The following is a 22406-nucleotide window of genomic DNA, read 5'->3' on the forward strand; positions in this document are numbered from 1 at the left end:
ATGTGGAAGTGCAGAGAGAAGGCTGTCAAAATCTGGTCTCGTTGGAGTGGCGCGCTGAATATGTGAACCGGCTTCCTCAGCGGCTCGCCTAATTGTCAGGGCCTTCTGGAGAGGCAGCAGCCCTGCAGCACGCTGTAATGGTCCATCAGACTGGCACCTGTGTATATTGTGTAATCACTATCCGTCAGGCTTGACATTTCTCAACTTTCTTTTGAAGGCATATGTGTGCATTTAAAATGCATAGCTTACAATAAGTAGTGTATCTGGAACAGCGGCTTAGCAAGAGCCGAAGAAACCACCTCTCCTGCTCATTTCTTCTGTCACAAATACATGATGGAAAAATGTGTCCAAAGCCTCCACACCGCTCCGGATAACTTCAGGGGACAGTAAATCATTCCTTGAAAGATTTCCATACAACCTGACCTGCACAGGGAAAAAAATTCTTCCCGCATTGTTCCTGTACTGTATTGACCCAGTGCCCCAATTTTGCTTTGGTTTCGTGAAACTGTTAGGCTACAGGTACAAAGGATGGAGATGGGGCGTCTTTGGTTATGCAACATCTTGCAGTCCAGAGAAATACATCGACTCCCGCTATAGTGCAATGTACGTTCAACTCTATAGATTTCTAGACAGAATTTCCCTGTGATACTCATGACTTTCTCTGCATAAAGCAGACATGGATAAAATCTTGATTTTTGGGAGAAAGCTAAACCATTAGGGTATGTGCACACGATAAGTGGCTTTTACGTCTGAAATTACAGACTGTTTTCAGGAGAAAACAGCTGCCTCGTTTCAGACGTAATTGCTCCTCCTCGCATTTTGTGAGGCGTCATTGACGCCCGTAATCTTGAGCTGTTCTTCATTGAATTCAATGAAGAACGGCTCAAATTACGTTTCAAAGAAGTGTCCTGCACTTCTTTGCCGAGGCAGTCATTTTACGCGTCGTCGTTTGACAGCTGTCAAACGACGACGCGTAAGTGACAGGTCGTCGGCACAGTACGTCGGCAAACCCATTCAAATGAATGGGCAGATGTTTGCCGACGTATTGGAGCCGTATTTTCAGACGTAAAACGAGGCATAATACGCCTCGTTTACGCCTGAAAATAGGTCGAGTGAACCCAGCCTTACAGAAACCACTTTGATCTTTTAATGTCTTAGCAGTAAGTTTTGTAGACTTAAATGCGGCATACATTTTTTTTTTTAAAAAAGAAAAAAAGTTAGGTTTAAGTATCTAATTTTTGGGAGCATTGGCTTCGGGGCTCCTGGGATTTGTCCAGCCCGGATATTGCAGTTGAAATACAGTCACTTTATATGGAATATTGAAGAAATAACAAGAAAAAAGGGCAAAGCAAAAAGTTGGGCAACTACAATCAAGTGACATAATATATCTAGGTTGTATGTACGTCAGGTGACACTGGTACCGTGTAGCCAGTGTAAAAAAAAATATATATATATTACTATTTCTTTTTTTCCCAACATATTGTACAGCACTGCTGCTTGAATGCCGTCACTGTTGGTGCTTGTAATGTAACTTTCCTATCTGAAGTAGAGACTTCATGGATTTTACAAAGTCAAAAAGTCCAAGTCGTTTACAAAGTCAATTAACCTTTCTGTATGTTTGAGGAGAGTGATGCAGAGTACTAAAGGAATTCAAGGAGAACATGTAAACTACACAATTATTTTTATAAGTTGAGACAAAAATTAGGTTATTTCTCATTTGCTTGTGCTTTATGGTCCTTTCCTACATTGCGTAAATTGGTCATTAAATCTGCTAGCATAACATAACGTTATATTCAAATGAAATAGCTTTTTAGGCTGTGTTCACATCTGCTTTCACTTCTTTCCATCAGGGCTTCCAGTATTTTTGACAGCTAGAATAGCACGATCTTTAGCAGACTCCATTATGAACCAGAGGGGCCCCATTATGAGTTAATAGCATCTGTCCGGACTCATTGGGTCCTTTCAAACATGGATCCGTCTTAACTGTCGTGGCTCTGTTATGCATGGAAGCCGTGACTTTAATGTGAAAAAAATCTTATCTTCGGTTGTTTATGTTGTGGAAGGATACAGCTTGTTGATACTTGATAAGTAAGCACTAAGGCCATGGTTACTTAACGATCGTGATCCCCAGCTGAACTCTTTGCTCCTTTCGGCTGTGATCATCGCTTATCGTCAGGCTGAAGACGGCTCTCATAGACGTTCTATGAGAGTCGTCTTCGGCCTGACAAGGGAACACCGATCACAGCCGAAGGTGCATGGTGCTTAGCTGAGCTCTTCTGCACCTTCATTTCAGTGATGGTGGGGGTCTCCGCACCCGGACCCTACTGATCCAAACTTGTGATTATTGTCTATGACCTATCAAAAGTTTGACGTTTAGTTACTCTTTAAGCTGTCTTACTTTTGATATGCAATCATTGCCATAGAGGCAGAACGTGCAGCTGCTACGGAGCCCTTGGAGAGAAAGTGACCAGTCCTGGCGTTTAGTCCCGTTTCCTATGTTACTTGGCAAACTCCAGAGTAACTGATTTGCTGGCAAATGAGTCTGGAATTTAGCCCAAGGTTTATGGAAAGGGCTAAAGGGCGAAAAAAACATGCCCTTCTGTCCTGAGTGTCATAACCTGTCACCATAATGGGGGGGGGGGGCTCTATTCTATATACACCACTAACCGGAAGACCACCAACCTACAGATGTCTGTGCAAAGTAACAGCTTACTATGTTGTTCTTTTTATAGATACTTCTACCTTTTATATATTGTAACTGATGACGCTTCTACTACTTTTTGTCCTTATTTCGGTGGCAGAAATAAGATTTGTATGAAAAATTCCTTTTATTTTTGTTCTCTCTCTACAGGATTCAGGCAAAAACACGTGAGCTTCGTGAAAGACAAGCCAGAGAAAAGGACTATGCCGAGATCCAAGAATACTCAAAGAATTATGGAGGAGCAGAAGATCCCGCTTATGCCAGCAGCGGTCACTATGACACAGTTGCAAGCAGTGGTACTCTTAATATGAACAGCAGACCCCAAAGTCCAAGAGATGGCAAACAAATGGAAGCATTGTACGCTCAAGTAAAGAAACCGAGGAACTCAAAGCCTCCACCTGTAGACAGGTAGGCACCAGACAAGAATCAATACGTCCTGTACCATAAATTCTTAATGATTAACATTTTAACTGTGCATTGTCCGTCATCAATGTCTGATAGGAAATTTCCGATGTCTGTTATAGGTAGCTCAATCTATTTTTTTGTAACTAGGCAACCCGTATATATAATTTTTAATGGTGCTAAAATAAAGTAATTTATATATGACAAGACTTTACATTGTTGTCAGCAGTCTGCTTACATGATAGTTTAGTGCATTTTGGAATGGGACATGTATTTAAATTTTCATCAATCAGATGTAAATCTGTAGATGAGAGATATTTTTGGGTATTTTTTATTTTTTTTGTTTCATTTGTATTTTTTTTTTTAAAAACAAAACCAAAACAAAAATTTGTGGAGGCAGCCATATTGAAAACACGCACTTCCTTCCTGCATTTCAGCATCATGTGTGTGCTTTATGGCAGCTGCAACAAATGGGAGTGAAGTGTCAATAAGCTAATACAGTCGTTAGGAATGAATGGAGTATTACTGCCTCCCCCAGAGACCAGGGGGTGATCATGCTATTCTACTCTTCCTCCAGCAGTACTATAGAGCTGTCCTTAAAATCCCATGTCCTCTGCTGACCTTGTCCCATTATTTGTGCTAAAAAAAACAAAACTAGTTATATTTTCTATTTTCTGATGATACATTCCCTTTTAATGTATTTTTTCCAAGGTCTGGCGAGTGGATATCAAAGGATTTTAGGACAATTCTAAATCATAGGAGATAAAAATACCACGAATTATATGAGCCAGCTCCTGCGTTTTAATGGCATTTCAATACGTGTTGTCTTGTTGGGCTGCAAGATTCTCAGTGGATTTATTTTCTTGGCCCTTTGTTATTTAAGAATATACAAAGAAGTTTTCTGGATATATTCACCAGCCCCAAATTAGTTCCCGCTGATAAAGGTGGATTTTTCTGGTACACTCGGCAGTAATTGACGTTACTACAAGTCTTTCTAGTTGACCTAATTAGAAGCGTTGTCAAAATTCTCCCTTGTAATCTACCAGTTTGACTTAAATTTCACCAACACATGCCAAATTTCATACAGGGCACTGGGGATCCTTCTTGATAAACATGATCTGAAACAAAAAAAAACACTCCTCAATTTGTTTGCTCTTAGCTATGGTTAATTGGAAAGTTGCAAAATGTTAAATCGAGCCCTAGGGTTAACCTAAAAGCCAACTTTTCAAAGCGTTGGCTTCATCCTTAAAGTGTAGATTAGACTCGAGTCTGACAGTTTTCTCCCTTTAAATGTGAAATATCATCATATGTCTTTCTGTTGCAGGGATTAATACCTTTTCAGCTTCTTTTTGATGTGTAATAAAAGCAAACACAGAAATAAAGGAGCTAAAAATACTTAACCACATCTTAATGAACAGACCTAGAATCGTTGAAATGTTGCATTGTATTATATCATTACATACAAATCACCTTTGTGTGTGTGTGTGTGTGTGTGTGTGTGTGTGTGTGTGTGTGTGTATATATATATATATATGTGCCCAAATACTTAGAAAGCTCTACTGACATGCCTGTTTTAGTGAATTCTTTAATTCCCCATGAAATAAAAATGCTGGAACATCTTTTCTTAGAAATCTGCATTGTGCCGTTCCTCTGTTATTCCTTCTTGAAATGTACGTAGAAATTGACAACTGGGTGTTACAATTCTTGCCGATGGGGCGCGATCCTACACGTTCAGCAATGAAACTTTTAGAAAGTTTGATTGTGTAGGGACATGTCGCATTGACAATTGGCATGGTAAAGCCAGGTTGTCATTTTATGCATACATTTCCAGGAGGGATAACAGAGGAATGGCACAATGCAGAGTTCTAAAACATTTTTATGCTCTAGAATTGTTTTATGGGAAATGCAAGTAGTTTATGAAACAGACATGTCAGACGAGCTTACCGATCCTTTTTCAAAGCAGAACGCCAGGCTACTAAGGCACATTTGGCTTATATGTACGGCAGTTACCTAAAAATCTTCTCGCTGGTGGTTTAGTTGCTTGTAGTTAACAATAATTTTATTATAACTGTAATACAGCAATATAAGTACCAAGAATGGGTTGGGACCCGATCAGGACAAAGCAGGGAAAATTTTTTAAAATATTTTGTCTCTAGAGGTTTCCCTGCCCTTTATCATGACACTCAGTCCAATCCTGTAACTAGAGCTCTATATTCGGTTCATGCCTGAAGCCTTATTAGGGCTGTCGGAAATAATCTCATCATGCACTGACTTCTTTGTGAACTTTTGCTAGGTTTTTGCTTATAAAAAGAAGCCTATCTGAGCACACAGCTGCAGTATAAAGCATGGGGAAGCGAGAAAGAGCAGCAGTTTAACCAACGATGAGACATGAGGTATATTTAAGACTCAGACCTCAGATCTGCTATTTCGCTTCGACTGCCATGCAGCTAAGTTGCAGTAACTGATCACCGTTGTGTCCTAATAGTGTTCACATCTGCGTTGAAGGGTCCGTTAGGGGCCCCTGTTACAGAATAAATACCGGAAGCAATAGCGCAGCATGATGTGCTATTGATCTGGTAAAACCACGCACACCACGAAGGAACCCATTAAAGTCAAAGGGTACTGTCTGCTACCAGTAATGCCCGTCGTGCAACAGAACTGACGCTTCTGGTATTTCGGTTGTTCTACTCCTCTGATGGAGCCGAATGCAGTTGTGAAAGACAACCAGTACCGAAAAAAAGACATAGCAGGTGTAATGGTCACACATGGGGTTAAAATAGTTTTAGACGCAGGGAAAAATAGTAAATTGCAATACTTCTATAGGTGTCTAAGCAAAAAAAGAAACCCATTTCACAAGGATTTTTTTAAGATTTCTTGTATGGATTTTCTTCATCTTACCATTCACTGCCGCTCTTGGAGATGGATGTTCTTCGAGGATGACCCAGATACGCAGTGATTGCTTTATAAGATGGCATTTGCTTGTCTTTATTGCATTCTGGCAGAACATGTCATAGATACTGATATGATGCATCATAAACCGCATACAGTGGCCCAACATGTGCTGTTCATGAATGGTGGATGTCTTATAACATACCCAGGAGTCTTGCGAAACCTTCTTTTCTGCTGTTCTATTTCCGGGCACCTGGTCTGCGCTGTCCTACCAGTCTGATTGATTGACATAAAATTGGCACAAAGCTACAGCAAATCGAAATAGCCTGCCAATTCTCCGCTAGCCACACGTAGCTTGCTGTGGATGCTTTAATGGACATATAAATACCATAATCATATGTTTTTGTGTATGCATCTTACCACGGTTGGGAAAAAGCCCATTTTAGACAGAAGACCTTTAGTGATCTGTGTATTTTTTCATCGTGTAAGTGCTACTCAGACATGTCAAGAGGAGATTCTCTAGAGAAAGGAAAAGAAAGTGTTGGCTAGTAAATCAGTCGGTGCTTTTTTCTTTGTTCTTTTTAATTCTCTTTCTCTTATGTAGATCTATTTAATGGTTAATTGTCTTATTTTGAGAGCATCCATCATTAGATCCTTTCTCTGTAATAAAACTCACGAAACTATTTCACTGGTGTAAGCTCTGATTATAGTCGATGCATTCGGGTCAGAATCATGCGTTTCAAGGAAGCAGATATAAATGTTATTTCAGGTCATTTTTTATATCTCCAGCTGTAATTGGAATTTAGGATTTAGGAGTGCAATAGAGCTATATATTGGCATCGGAAACCGTCTACCACTGCATTAAAGGAGTTGTCCAATCACAGAGGATCCCTTTAAGACGAGAGCCACAGCAGCAAGCCGCTGATTGTGATTAGGGTTGTTGGCCGCTCGTTTCCCCTGCAGCGGCCACTGCGCGTAATATTGCATGCATCCATTCAAGTGACTTGCCATCCATGTAACAGATGGACAGACTGGGTTCGTTGCTTGTTAGCTACTCACTGCTGTGGTTTATAAAGGGAGTCCCAAACTGGGGACCCTCCTCTGTGGTATCCATATTCTCTAATAGGAGATATGGAAAGCATTGTCAAGAAACAAGACAACCAGTTTAACCCTCCCCGAGAAGTTGAATTTATATTGATATTACAAATAAAAATAATTATTCCATTGTATGATTATTGATCATTTGCTTATAAAGGACACTGCATTTTCAGTGGTTTAGTATTGCCACCTGCAGCTCCGGGGACATGTTTTTGAATATAACCCAAGGCACCATTTGCGTGTTTATGCTCTCCCGAAATTATATGGCTTTTCTGTAGGTTCTTTCAGTTCTTCCACACTCCAGACATATTCGGTTTATTGGCGTATCCTTACTGTTTAATTAAGATTTCCCAATTTTATCATCTGCCTTGAAAAGATGGTGCTGTGTGTACCTGGCATCAGACTGAAGATCTGCCTGCTACTTTCGATCACTCTGCAGCCATCTGCGTTCTATTCTCTCTGAATGCAGCCAGAAATGCCTCCACCCTCTCTATTTCCTCCATTTTTTTTAATTTTTGTTTGCCATATAACAGTTTATTTAGCCTAAACTCTGAATTTCCCATCAGTATACTAGGGATTTTCATCCTAAATCAGGACCAGATTACGTTGGAGTGGAAAACAAGATCGGCTTTTATATCTACTTGAATTTATAACAGAAAGCAGAGTGCCTTGTCGTTTTAGATGGTGATTGCTACTTGCGGCACTCTCACTCCACAATATGATTGTGTAAATTCTCAATGATCAACATTTACACCTAGCAGTCAATACTTTATCCTTACATACACTGTTTATAATATTGAAATATCTCAATATCATTAATGGTTAAAAAAAAATTAAAATAAATTATAATTTGTAACCATGTTAGAAGGTTTATAAAAACCCATTTTCAAACACCCGGATACAATTTTCTAGGGTCCCCTATCAGAACGCTTATCTATAAGCCGGACCAGAGGGGCTGCTACAAGGATCATCAGCATCACAGTGGAACTGTCTGCTCATCCTCAGGGGACTTTTCTAACCAAAAGGAATGGCCCACATCCACCCTGTACTCTGTATACATAAATATTTGGAGGAATCGAAGTTTTAATGATATCAATCAGCCTGTAGAATCCCTGGACCTTAAGTAAAATTTTAGGAAATTAATAAAATCCACCATGGCAAACTATGAATGAAGGCATGGCCTGCCTTAAGGAGTACCACATATGCGGTCGCACAGGCTGCACCACTTGCCCCTACTGAAAGAAGCACCTCTGGTCCGGGTGTTCTAGGCACCTGCAACCCTGATCTAACACTTGATACCTGAACCTATGGTAAGGTGTCTGTATTGGATCAAGCTACCTAGTTTTTTGATTGGGCAGTATGATTAGGGCAGCTGATGACAATGTCACCTGTACATTGTCTAATTTTGAGCACTATATGATGTGTGGGGGGGTCAATAGAGGAGGTACAGCACAGTAAATCATCCTACCTAAAGCTGGCCCTGAATGAATGTTCACGAGGGTCTCTTTTCACCTCTGTTTTTGTCATCTGTGATCGGTAGCAGGAGCCATTCATAATTGTTGGTTCTGTAATTAAAACCCCCTAATCTTGTGCCGTGCACTCCTATTACGGCTTAACAATCAGTCTGGTAATATTTACAGCAATACATCACTACATGGATGCCTTTCCTTCTAGCTTACATTACTACTGCTCATTGTCTTGCTACAGTAAACGTGTGTTTTCACTTGAATTTCAGTTACCATACAATGAAAATATGGAACTTGTGTTTTCAATGTGTAGCCGTGCGTAGAAAATAATAATGCTTTAGATGAGGTTGGCATATGAAAAGGAAACAAAAGCCAGTCACGGTCTGCAACAAATACTGATTTTCCCTCCAGGAAATGTAGGAATAGCAATGTCTTGCGTGTTGATGAAACACTCACTGCTGCAGGTCTTACCAGAAGTGAAGGCTTCGTACTTCACTTAAAGCAAATGCTCTTCCTGGAAGTTACGGGATAAAAAAATAATCCGTTCTTTCCAACGACCTCTCTGCTGCTCACTTCCCCTAATTAGTATTAGTTGGACAGATAATTAGAAAGCATTGTCCGTGACAGTCACCGTCCATTGCCCATATACTACTAGTGTTCTTACTGGCTGGTAATGAAATCCAGATATTGGCCTGGAGCAACATGGCAGGTGTTCACATCCTTTCGGATTTACAATCATGGAAAACATAATCCCGCTATCCATGGAAAGTACATTAGGTGTAACCCATTGTAAAGGGGAAATGATGGCTTAAATATCTCAGGACCAATCACCTTTAATACGTACCTGATTTAAATTGTCCACAGTGCTTTCCTAGAGGGAATTATTTCAGTAGAGTTTAAATTAGACCATAAGAGTTGGCTTAATATAAATGACTTAAAAGCTTCATAACAAGGACCATATTGACATAGTGTATTCATTGAGTTTCACTGTTTGAAAAATACATTGTTACTATATTATAAGAGTCTACATACCAAAGAGACAGTCCATGCAGCTGCTGTTGGGCGCATGCGAACAGAATAAGACTTACCTAATTTTAGCTCTACATCCTTTAGTATGGCGGTGTCAACCTGCACAAGACTTCAGTCCTCCACAGCCACCTCAACGTCAGCAAAAAGGGGTGGGCATTATCAACCTGTGGGTCAGGCCACACCCTCTTCTCATACATGGGATTTGAAGGGACCAGAAGCATGTGACTGTCGTGGTATAAACCAGGATAAGGTGCTCTATTTTAAAAGGTTTTTCCGGTCTTTAAAAAAAATTGTGCAAATAATTTAACTGCAATAAGATTAGTCACTTGCTAATGTACTGTCTGTAGCTGAAATGTCTCTGTAAGCCAGTCTCGCATGAAGTCACATGACCATTCTCCTTGTGCTGATCTCCGGCTTGTGTGACATCTTGTACACTGAACGCATGGTTATCTCCGTTTCCCCCCTCCCTGTAGTATGTGATATCACATGACTTTTATCTCCTCTGCTCCCTGTTCTCCCCCCTCTTTTCCGGTCTCTTAAAGGATTGTGTTTCACATGCTGGGCAGCAGATCGTGCGGAGTCCGTGAGTAATTACAGTGCTATCTTACAAATTGTAATAGAGCGCATTGCAGGCAGCTGTAAATATAGGCAATGTCTGAGGGAGGGGAGATTTTGGGAACGGGAACCGATTACATGGTAATCCCACACGCAGCAAGCCCTTGCAAATTGAAAGCAACCGTTCTACACAGAACTGGGCAAGATAATGAAAAATTCATGCTTCTGAGCTATGGTGGCATCACCTATTGAACAATCAAACACATACAGGTACTTTTTTTTTTTTTTTTTTAAGTTCTGAAAAAACCCTTTTAAAGAGTTGTCTCGTGACAATAACCCACCCCATTCCATATGCCTTAATTACAGCATATGGCAGTCATGGGGAGGTGTCTTCATTCTGATTTTCCCTCAATTAGTCAGAGCGGAAGGCCACATATAATGCCACGTTTCTCCTGCAGCGGCTCCATAAAGCATGGGCAGAACAAGCTTCACCAGTGCTAAATTGTTTGTCGGGCGTTCAGAGATCAGCTTCTAATTACATAGTGGTTGACTTAGTGAGACAGACCCTTTAATTTTTGGTCAGCATCGTGTGTAAATGTGCAACTAGTCTACTGGCTGGCAAAGGTGGTATAGAATGTTAATGGGTATTTTATTATGTCTGTGTATGTTCCTTCAAGGATTATTCAGCACCTGTGGGCAGCTGTGATTGTTTAATCCATGACATGCTGTAGCCGCATGAAAGTCCTGCCCTTTATCCATGTATTTACTGTGCATTCACATTGACGTTCTATATCCTACTCTGCAGTAGCTATATGAGATATACTTATCATGCAAGTATTACACGCTCTCCTTAATTTGCTTAAAGTGAAAGGTAAAGTGAAAGTATTAAACCTTGAAGGTTATCCGCCTAATTAATTTTTTTGACATTGGATGTTATACGCTTTATAACAATTAGAGCTTTAATTAAATTAGGCATAGGATGGACACGGTCAGATCAGCGGGTGTGTTCACACAGAATTCACATTCATTTCCCATCTATGTCTTTTACCTGTAGAAAATTGGTATTTCTCTTTTTTATTTTTTGTTGCTTTTAATAAAACTAGAACGATTTTTTGCAGGAAGAGGATAGAAGATAAAGACCTATTATTTAATGAGGCTTTTCTTCTTCTTATTATATAGACTGTCAGTCAGAAAGTTTTCTTGCATTATTGGTTGTTCTTATAGTGACGCTTTATTATGAGATCCACCCTGTTGTCTGTATCCTTGAACACAAACCCTCCCCTTAAAGAGGCTCTGTCACCACATTATAAGTGGCCTATCTCCTACATAATGTGATCGGCGCTGTAATGTAGATTACAGCAGTGGTTTTTATTTAGAAAAACTATCTATTTTCACCAAGTTATGACCTATTTTAGATTTATGCTAATGACTTTCTTAATAGACAACTGGGTGTGTTTTTACTTTTGACCAAGTGGGCGTTGTAGAGAGAAGTGTATGACGCTGACCAATCAGTGACCAATCAGCGTCATACACTTCTCCCCATTTATTTACTCTGCACATAGTGATCCTGCGTTGTTCACAATGTGCAGTCACATACACACACATTAACGTTACTGAAGTGTCTTGACAGTAAATAGACATCGCGTCCAACCAGGACGGGATCAATATTCACAATCCCGACACTTCAGTAACGTTTGTGTGGGATTTACAGCACAGCAAGCGTAATCTCGCGAGATCTCGCTGGAAATGACAGCACAGCGTGATTTCGGTGTGCTGTGTGAGTAAGACACACACAAACGTTATTGAAGTGTCAAGATTGGGAATAGACGTCACTTCCTGGCTGGAGGTGATGTCTATTTACTGTCAAGACACTTCAGTAAAGTTAATGTGTGAGTATGTGACTGCACATCATGATCTAGCCTGATCACTATGTGCAGAGTAAATGAATGGAGAGAAGTGTATGACGCTGATTGGTCAGCGTCATACACTTCTCTCCACAACGCCCACTTGGTCAAATGTAAAAACACGCCCAGTTGTCTATTAAAAAAGTAATTAGCATAAAGCTAAAATAGGTCATAACTTAGATCGTTTTTCTAAACAAAAACCACTGCTGTAATCTACATTACAGCACCGATCTCATTATGTAAAAGATAGGCCACTTATAATATGGTGACAGAGCCTCTTTAATCTATATTGTCATCACAAGTGCAAAGTAATAGGGGGCTCGTCAAAATGTCCCTCGTCATAGCACCAATTTAAGCAGTTGAGGGCAGGGTTGTGGCGTCGATAAGCCAAAGTTCTGACTCCTGTTTTCCCACTGTCTGACTCTAGCTCCGACTTCTTCATAAATAATTTTCCTGTAGTAACATAATAACATTAGGATTTTCATTACTATCTTCTAAATAATCAGACTCCTCCACAAATAAGAGGAGATAACTGATTTTCTTAGATTGCTAAAACACAACATATATTTATATGATGTAACATTTCTGGACTTTACTACATTCTTATGAAATTAAATTTGCAACAAGCTTTTCATTTAATAAATCAACACGATCTGAATGATATATATTATTTCATATTTTTACTTTGAAGTTGGAGTCGGTACATTTCTACTGACTCCGATTCCACGACTCCGTCTCTAAAGTGGAGGGGTTTTGTCTGGTCCCACAGTAGTTATACTGGCTTTATGGTTTCACTACCCCTAGCAAGATGGTATCCTATTGTACTTCACGGCTGTGTCCTTTTCCATTATTACTTTCACCTTAAAAGGTTTATTTGGGAAGTACATTTTTTTTTTAGTAGGGGCTACAGATGAAATAAATAAATCAAAAAGCAATACTTATCTATCTTTGTCCGCGGCGCTCCCGGTGGTTATATACATGCACCTAGCATGTGACCGCTACAGTCTATCAGAGGGCAGAGTGGCAATTTGTTGTATTTCTGGCTTTATGCCAGAAATACGATTTGTCGCCACAGAGCTCCACTGATTGGCCGCGGCAATTATATGCTATGTGCTTGTAAACAACCACTGGGAGTGCCGCCAGAGCCTCCGTGCTGGATCGGTACATATTGGTAAGTATTTATTTTTGGGTTTATTTATTTCATTTGCAGTCCCTACTTTAAAAACATTCACTTCCCGGATAGCGCCTTTAGGCTTCTATTAGCCATTACTCTCCTATAATGATTGACCACACATGTCGGACTCACAATGGTTACATTTTTTTGTACTTGAATAAATGGGTTCAACAGTCATATGATTAGCGGAGACATTTACTCAAGGATCTCCCAAATCAAATACCCTGATGTATAAATGTAATTGTTTTACCCCACCCCCCTTCCGCACACACATACACAGACCAGCACATATGGAAATATGACCTTAAAAGCCTTTTCTTAGGCAGATCTGTAAATGGCTGCTTAGGAGTGAGCCAAATGTGTCTGAGCGGTTTTAATTGGCTCCAGAACTCTGGATATGATTTAAAGGTTGTGGAAATAAAATTAAAAAAAAAGGCTAATTCATTTTTCATCAATAATCACTAGCTTTAATATTTCATCACAACCCGCTGATTCCTCCCGACCACCTTCTGGGCTCTGATTCATTATGGCAGCAGACATTATTTAATATCTCTTTTTTTCCCTACCCGTTGATGTGTTCTTTTATACTAGGGACAATGGCAACATGTGTGTTTTTAACACTCTTGAATCTCTAATTGATCAGGGCTTTTTTTTTTTTTAAATGTATAAGTGCAGCTGATCATCACGTTGCATGGTCAGTATTGTGTTCTCCTGTATGGATCGAGAATATGATGTGCTCCTCCGACACGTGCAAAAGACCCACAAAGCACCGTGTATTCAACTAGAGATGTACTATGAAAACATCAAATATCTTCTACGATGACTCATAAATGGGGATACATCTTTGATGCTGCATTTTAACCGACCTGTACATGAATTGAATAGACACAATACAAATGAATTGTCCTGGGTTGCAATACCAGACAAAGCCCATGGACAAGTGTGGCGCTGTTTCTGGAAATAGACGCTGTTGATCTAATCCTAAACTTATGGCTACCTATAGGGATTGTCACTAAAGATAAATACAGCTCTGATTTCAAGTCTAGGCAGATTTTCCATTTAAGAGACTTAGGCTGGGTTCACACGACCACATTAACGTCCGTAATGGACGGACATATTTCGGCCGGAAGTCCCGGACCGAACTCAGTGCAGGGAGCCGGGCTCCTAGCATCATAGTTATGTACGATGCTTGGAGCCCCTGCCCCTCTGCAGGACAACTGTCCCGTACTGTAATCATGTTTTCAGTATGGGACAGTAGTTCCACGGAGAGGCAGGGACTCCTAGCGTCGTACATAACTATGATGCTAGGAGCCCGGCTCCCTGCACTCCGGGACTTCCGGCCGAAATACGTCTGTCCATTACGGACGTTAATGTGGTCATGTGAACCCAGCCTTAGAATGCATGGTGACAGCATAGAAAAAAAGATTTGCTACTTTTTAACATGGGAGCCTACGAGTGACGGATGCCGCTTTATAGCATATGTCACAGGTATGTGTTTAATGTATACGTCATGGGCTTGTCATTAGCTTTTTCATGATATATCTGTTAAGCAGATGCCATAACAGCCAATGGGTGACGGATGCATCAAACAGATGCCTAACCAAGGCGTCCATCACACATAGACTATTGTGGCATACGTCATAAGAATGTCATGAGAATTCCCATAATGGATTCCATAAAAGTCTATGGGTGACTGATGCCACTGTTCGGCATCAGTCACAGCCTTCATTTAATGCATATGTCAGGAGCGTTTCCCAGTGTATACATTAAACGAAGACCATAAACGCAGTGTGAAAGGGGCCTTACACATATGCAACCTGTGCTTTTAAGGTGGCTCACTGCCACTGTATAAGCACCTTTCTACTTATCAGATTGCATGCAAGGGGATGAGCTGATGAGGATGGTGATCTATTGGAGTACAATGGGCCCATATACTGTTTTTGCACGGATCTCTCTGCTGTCTGTGTCCGCCCAATTACCCCACATTTGCTTCAGACGATGTGAGGATCAACAGTTTGGATTTATAACCCCTGATTTAATAAAATAATGGACATGTTAATGGGGTAATTGGCTGTCAGCGGCCCTCACTGAAGAGCAGAGTATTGTGGGTGGCGTACTTTTACATCAACATCCATATTAATGTATTGTCTATTAGGGGCATTTTACCTTAAAGAGTCTTTCTCCCTGGGGGGTGGGTTGTCAGCTCACTTCTTGATGTTCTTGTGCTCATTAATATTTTTCCTTCGTGGCGGTAAGCTCCCTTGGCACTGGTAATTAAAGGCTTACGCAAAGCTTCCAGCCCTGGCCCCAAGTATTACAGAGGGCACAAAATAGCAGATTTTTCAATTTAGAACGAATAATACGATTTTTGTATGTGAGATTTGTTCAGACCTCTTCGCTATTGTCCTGAGTATTTTTCTGAACCTGAAAGGAAGCTATAATATATTAACTGTGTGCTGCCACCGTCCAGACGCTGGCATATGTCCCCTAGCCCTGCACACTGCAGTCTATATACCAAATGGCTTATATTCAGAAGAGAAGGAAATGAAATACATGGACAGGGATTATTCCATATGCTCCAGATCTGGCAGTTTCTCAAATTGAAAATTCCCCTAGCTGTCAGAGTGAAACGCGTGCCAAAGTCACCAAGCAAATGAGGTAGCAGAAGTGGCATAGTGCAAACGCCTTGTAATCCTTTCAATTGTGTTCAGGAAAATTCAGCGAGTCCTTGGGCCACCTAATCATAGTCTAATGTTACTTCAGATTGTTTTATTCAAGGGACATTTCCACCCACAATGGAAAAGCTTAATTAAATCTACAGTAAATATAATTTTTTAAGTTGTCCTTTGCTGTCAAATTGTTAAAAACCTCTATTCAGCTCCCATTACAGTTCCCACCGGGGTTGTCACCCAGCTTATTTAAAGTAATGGACTGCAAATCTGCCTAGTTGGGCATTGACACGTCCCTTGTTCCCATATAGTTGTATTATTAGCCAAATCTGCTCTTCAGTTGTCTGAGAGCTGTATTGATATCCAGTTTTTCCAAGATATAAATAACTTCATAACCATTTAGTAGAATATTAACAAGGTTGTCTCATCTCAGACAACCACTTTAATATGAGAGCCACCATTACATTAATCTGATTTCTAGACCCCTGGCATATATCTATTTTACATGGGGAATCAGTCTGTCCACTGCAGGGAAAATGTAGTATTATATAGAGGCCATTCAGATGGGTAGTCCTCCATGTATAATACATACACGACCTGAGGCCACCACAGCTGCTACTTGTTAGCGGCTCTCCACTCAGGCCTATAGAGGTAGGTCCCTACTCTATGATGTCGATATGTCCAAATAGGTCATATGCACAGGGCTTGTCCTGAAGAGAGGACAGCTTTAAAATGCGTCACTATTGCAAACAAAATAAAGTCTCTAAAGGCGTTGCACAAAAATTTCTCTTTTTACGTTCCAATCAGAAACTAGACGTTGCTAATGTTGTCCGCTACGTCACCTGCGTTGATTGATAGGTGTTGTCCTGTTATTGGTAACAGTGAAGGTCCCAGTTCCTGGACTCCCACAGATCAGACTTTTGTGACATGTCATTTTTAGGTTAACCCCTTTAAAAACCGTTACGCTTAAAATAAAACAGATCAGACCCAGTTGTAGCAGAGGTGCCTGTAAGGATTTTTTTTCTCTTTACTTGAGAAAGTTTCTTGAGCAGACAGAGGGCTGATAATGTGCATATGATCCATTATTAATCAGCTTATCTTTCAGCGGACACTAATCATTTATGTTAGTGAAATAATAGCAGTCAAGGATTATTTCATTTTAAGTGGAATTTTCACTTGTATTCCCGTATGAGACGTCTGCTTAGATAATGGCCCTCGAAACAGAATAATGAATAAGTCTATGAAACTTCTTATCAGCCGTATTCGGTCTCATGAGTCCGTCATGGACTCTTAAGCTGCTCAATGCAATGGACGCTGTTAGTACAAATCTTACATGTCCACGTCATACTACACCGCTGAAATAGAGGACAGCGCCATTAATATGATGGCATATAAATGGGAAAAGGGTAGTCTATCCTCTGGTAGGGGTAGTGTACTCTCTTTTATAGTTTAATGTTTTTATTTGGTTTTACTACCCATCCAAATCTACCCAAAAAATAATGGATAATGTTCCATAAAGAATAGAAATGCCCTGCTATTCGTTTACACTACATAAGCAGCACAGCGACTGGCACACATTGTGTAGGGATCCGCTTTATATCAACCTCAAGAAATGCAGATAAACTTTTTACATTACTAGTACAATAACTATGGGGGGGGGGTGTAGAGGTTGCTGTGACACTTGGGGCCCGTAGGTTGCTCAAAGTCCTTAATTATTATTTTTTATATATATATATATATATATATATATATCTACCTACCTCCTGAAACATCTTTTAGGCTTCGATCACATCTGCATTGGAGGCTTCGTTAGGGTCCTCCGTCACAGGCCCGGCAGAGATGTGCTGTTTGTCTCTAGTAAAACTAAGGACACCATTGATGTAACCCATTAAAGTCAATGGGTTCCGTCGGCCCTCGGTGGTATCAGTCATGCAACACAACTGTTGCCTCAATTATTCCCTTGTTCTTGGAGTAGAGCAATGAAACACACCGATGAAGGTGTGAAAGAAGCCTAAAACGTGCCCGTGATTTGGGTTAGGACTCCACGGCATCACAGAATTGTGCACTTTTCCCTCTAAATATTAAATATTGATATTTCAAAGTTTCTTTGTGGGAAAGAAAGAAGCAGGCAACATTATAAAAATTGCAAAAATCTGTCATGTCACAGGTAAACATTGAAGTTTCAGGTTACTCTGTCACAGTCCTAGATTTTGGACTCTCTGAATGTATTTTCACCAATAATTTCCATTGATTGAGACCAGACACGCGGATTGGGTAATTCATAATTTCCTTCTCTGTGGCTGATTCACATCTATTCTTATGACCTCACATTTTCTATATATCTCATGTCAAGAATGACCTAAACACAAAGCCTAATAATAACCACCTTGCAGTATGATAATTTGCTGTTTATATACCATTTCTATTGGCAGTTTTGCTGAGGCACTGGGTTTTAGGTGCACAGAATTTCCATAAAATACATATTTTTCATACTTATTTCAGATTTACATTCCGCTCCTGACATTGATGCGCCATATCAAGGAATAACCTCACCTTTCTCAAATCACATTCTATTTATGTGTGGGAAATTTTCAGAATAAATGGTGTTCTTGATGGGGTTTTTATCATTTCTAAACAGTCATTACATTATATATGTTAGAAATTCAAGGCAGCAGTTTACAAATTTTCAGGATTTGCTTGCTGGTAATTGGCAGGTGTTTTGAAAAATTTTTTTTTTCTTCAAGCCTTTAAATGAAATTCGTTTTTCATAACAGATAAAATATAGAATGTGGATGTGGATGTGAATGCCTCATCTTCAGATTCTGCTTTAAATGTAATAATTAAAGCTTATTTTCTTATTGCCTTTTCTGAATTTTGATATTAATGGTATTAAAATAGAAGAGCTGTCAAAAAAAAAAAAAAAGAATGCGTCAATGCAAAGAGGTGTAACTTGAAGCTCCTGGACCCGAATGCAAAATTTGTGAAAGGGTCCCCCAACTATTAAAGAGAACCTGACAGTAGGTTTGGAGCCAATAAATCATCAGTACGCCATAATATAGATGGGGTTTAGTGTCCCCAGACCTGCTTACCTCAAAGACAGCAGTTTTGCGAATAGTTAATGAACTAAATTACCACTTACCGAGATGAGCCCAGGAGCAGCATAGGACACTGCTCACATGAATTCGAGGACAGTACATCTCTCTTCACTGCAGATGCGCAGTGTGCTGTCCTCCACTTTTTGCGCACAATGCACATGCGCCAGATCCTGCTTCTGGGCTCATCTCGGTAAGTGGTAATTTAGTTTAATAACGGATTCCGAAACGTCCGTTATTTATGTGGGCAGGTTTGGAACACTAAGCCCCAACTACATAACGACATGCCGGTAGTTTAGTGGCTCCAAACCTACTGACAGGTTCCCTTTTAAGCGTCATTTATTGTACTGATCTCCTAATTGGGAAAGGGGGAACTTTTGGGACCCCTCCGACTCCAGGGCTAAGTACTGACTGTGACCTCTGCACCCTCATGCCTACACGCCTGGAAATACACATGGTGTTTCCTCAGCTCACCACATATGTATGAATATGCAAAGTATTTGTACCAAAAATATTTCATAGGAGCTATATCTTTAGCAAAAAGCCTCATGCAATCGTCCGTTTAATGTTTCCATCTGGTACCGTCGTGTAATAAGGCACACACAGGATTCTATGGACTCCTATTGTACCTCGGAAAGAATACTGAATAAATCCATGACATAAACTAAAAATCCTGTCAGGTTCAATCACATACCTGCTCTGGATTGTATTCTCTCCTGGAGGGCTCCATACAGCTGCACACAGGTCTGTAATAGGAACTTGTTCTCGTTGTCATGTACATGAGCCCTCGTCTTGTAGAATATGTAGGAGATTTTCTAACACTATAATGGACATGTCTTTGTCCTGTGTGTGAGGTGATCTCCATACTGTTCTAGAGGCCAACGTAAAGAAGTCACCCCCTGATCTTCCTAGAGTACGATGGGGCGTAATATTTAGTATGGGTGACCATGTCCAACAGAGCTCGCAGTTTGTCTTTCGCCCGATTGAAGGCTTTATATAATAACACATTGATTAAAATATTTTCATTACTTTACGTTCACCATCTTCTATTCACCAATACAAAGAACTTGACACTTCATTTCACATCTCCTCCCGGCCGCGGCTATTGAGAGCGTTTTCAGTTAATAAGCAGCCAACAATAATTCAAGCTGAAGGACACTTCTCAAAAATGTGTTTTCTGCCATTTTCTTGTCTACGCTTCCACCAAATATGTCTGAAATTGCACATTTGCCTTTTGCTTGATTCCATGTCAGTGATCTGCCGGACAGCTGATTGACGTTAGTTGACCAATTACTGTGCGTGCGTTTTCTCCCCAGTGCACTAATCCGGCCTGTAGCTGTTTAGTGTATCATATTTACAGCACTTAGCAGGGTGAATGAATACGGTCTAAATGTCATTCACTGAAAAGTTCTATCCCAGAATACGTTAATACTTACATTTTTACTGCGGTCATGTTATTTATCACGATTAAGAGATTCTCAAAAGTTTTCGGACTGTGCAGTCATTTTAATTTTGCATTATAAGGCCCTCATTTACATCGCGTTTGTGCTATCCGCCGAGCGTGTACGTTTTTTTAATATAAAATGTGGACCATTGAAAGTGTATACAAACGTGTACCATTTTCTGTTTACGTCTGTGTTTTTCATAGCGTGTACGTTTAGCGTATACTCATACGTCGGTATACGTTTCTGCCCATTTTTTACCTAAAAAAATATACGTTTTTTTTAAAGTGAAAAAAACTTATAAATTTACTGTATGTAAACGGATACAAACGTATAGCACTACATTTACATACGTCGTCCGTTGAGATCAATGCTAAAAAGTTGTCGCATGTACCTTTTTTTGAAGTACAGCATAGCGTAGCAGACTATTCTTTTCAGTACTTTCAAAAACAGTATCCCAACGTAAACCATGACAAACAGACCAAACAAATTCTATTTTGGTCTAAGTTTGAACCATCGTAGTCTATGTATACGCAGAGCTATGTGTTTTAATACTTTTTTAGTGTGTAATAACGTATACGCCCGGTGGATACCACAAACACTATGTGAATGGGGCCTCAGTTGGTCTTGATTGAGGAGTGCGTAAAGAGAACCCAGTATGTCCATGAGTACGCTCCAAGTAAATATATAAGTGCATCTACTTGCAGGCCCTGTGTTACATATAGTGTGCTCACTAATGTAATTTTTTTTTTTCTAGAGGACTCTCGTGACTTTTGAGATCTGGTATTATAGTTGCCAGCAACCGTACTTTCCTACTTTGCAACTACACTTTTCGGTGCATGGAGTTTAGTGTACTACGCAATGACTTCACACTGTAGGATCTATACCAACACGTGTAACTTGAACCACCTGGACTCCAATGCTAAACCTGTAGCACTACCCGCACCTACCTCGTGGAATACTGATGTCTTATGTGGCAGAGGGGCTTTTGGGCCCCTTCAGACACCAGGGCCGGATGCAACTGCTACCTCTGCACCCGTTCTAGTTACCCCGCTGTATACACCTCAAAAAGGGACATATTCATTTTATGACTAGATTGTTCTATCTACAGTTAGTGCACTATTATCATGAAATGTCTACATAGATCTCCACTGGCATTTTTGCAACAGTTCTGCATTTTTATGTGGTAGAGGGACCTTTAAACCCAGTCAAACACCAAGGTACTGATGTATCTTTAATAACCCCTGCTATGATGCTACACCAGTAATATTGACTACATTCTTAATCCTGATGACCAGTATGGCTCTAAATCTATTTCTGCAATCTAAAAATGTAGGTGAATATAAAGTAAAACTTCTAAAGGAGCTGGTAATGTCAATCACCCATATACATGAGTCTGGATATTAGCAGAACTGATATAAAGTGCAATACATACTTCCATTACAGCCCCCCCCCCCCCCAGCCTGAAATGGACTGCTAACAAGGATCCATAGATTGCATTTCAAGTTCAGATGTATAGAAGATCTACTCTAGTGTTACCTTGTCTTCAGATTTACTTCATTATACTAGATAATGTGCACCTCTCGGCATCTTAAAGGGGGTTTCCTGAAAACAAGTCTCAGAGGAGAGGATACACCTTAGTTGCTCAACATACCATAGAATTATTGTGTTGTCCTTCTTCGCTCAAGCAACTGCCCATCTGGAGCTATTCATCTTAACTCGACATTTCTGTCTCAATCTTCAAATGTGGCATTCAAATATCAGTTCTGTGGTGTACGGGTGATCCGTAGGAGAAGGAAATAGACAAAGGCCCTAAATTTGGAATAGGTTCCCCAACATCTCGTAAGCCCTTTTATGGTTTTGGTATTAATGATGGACAAGTCTGAGGGATCTCCCTGGTCTTTGGTTCCTTGTGTTTGGAGTTAGGCTGGATTCACATGAGCATGTTCGGTCCGTAAAGGACGGAACGTATTTCGGCTGCAAGT

General features: G+C 40.2%; 1 protein-coding gene across 15 annotated transcripts in view; it reads left to right on the forward strand.

Annotated features, from left to right (window-relative positions):
- PARD3 (par-3 family cell polarity regulator) overlaps positions 1-22406 on the forward strand; it is a 527506-nt gene that overhangs the window by 400548 nt on the left and 104552 nt on the right. For 14 of the 15 annotated variants that reach the window (XM_075827466.1, XM_075827455.1, XM_075827461.1 and 11 more), the window contains one exon: positions 2852-3109. In XM_075827466.1, the coding sequence (XP_075683581.1) occupies positions 2852-3109 (258 nt within the window). Of the gene's footprint in view, positions 1-2851; positions 3304-22406 lie in introns of those variants that run through there. The other variant, XM_075827465.1, reaches the window with a different exon arrangement.

The sequence above is a fragment of the Rhinoderma darwinii genome, chromosome 5 (genome assembly GCF_050947455.1).
Source record: "Rhinoderma darwinii isolate aRhiDar2 chromosome 5, aRhiDar2.hap1, whole genome shotgun sequence".
In the NCBI taxonomy this organism is placed as follows: domain Eukaryota; kingdom Metazoa; phylum Chordata; class Amphibia; order Anura; family Rhinodermatidae; genus Rhinoderma; species Rhinoderma darwinii.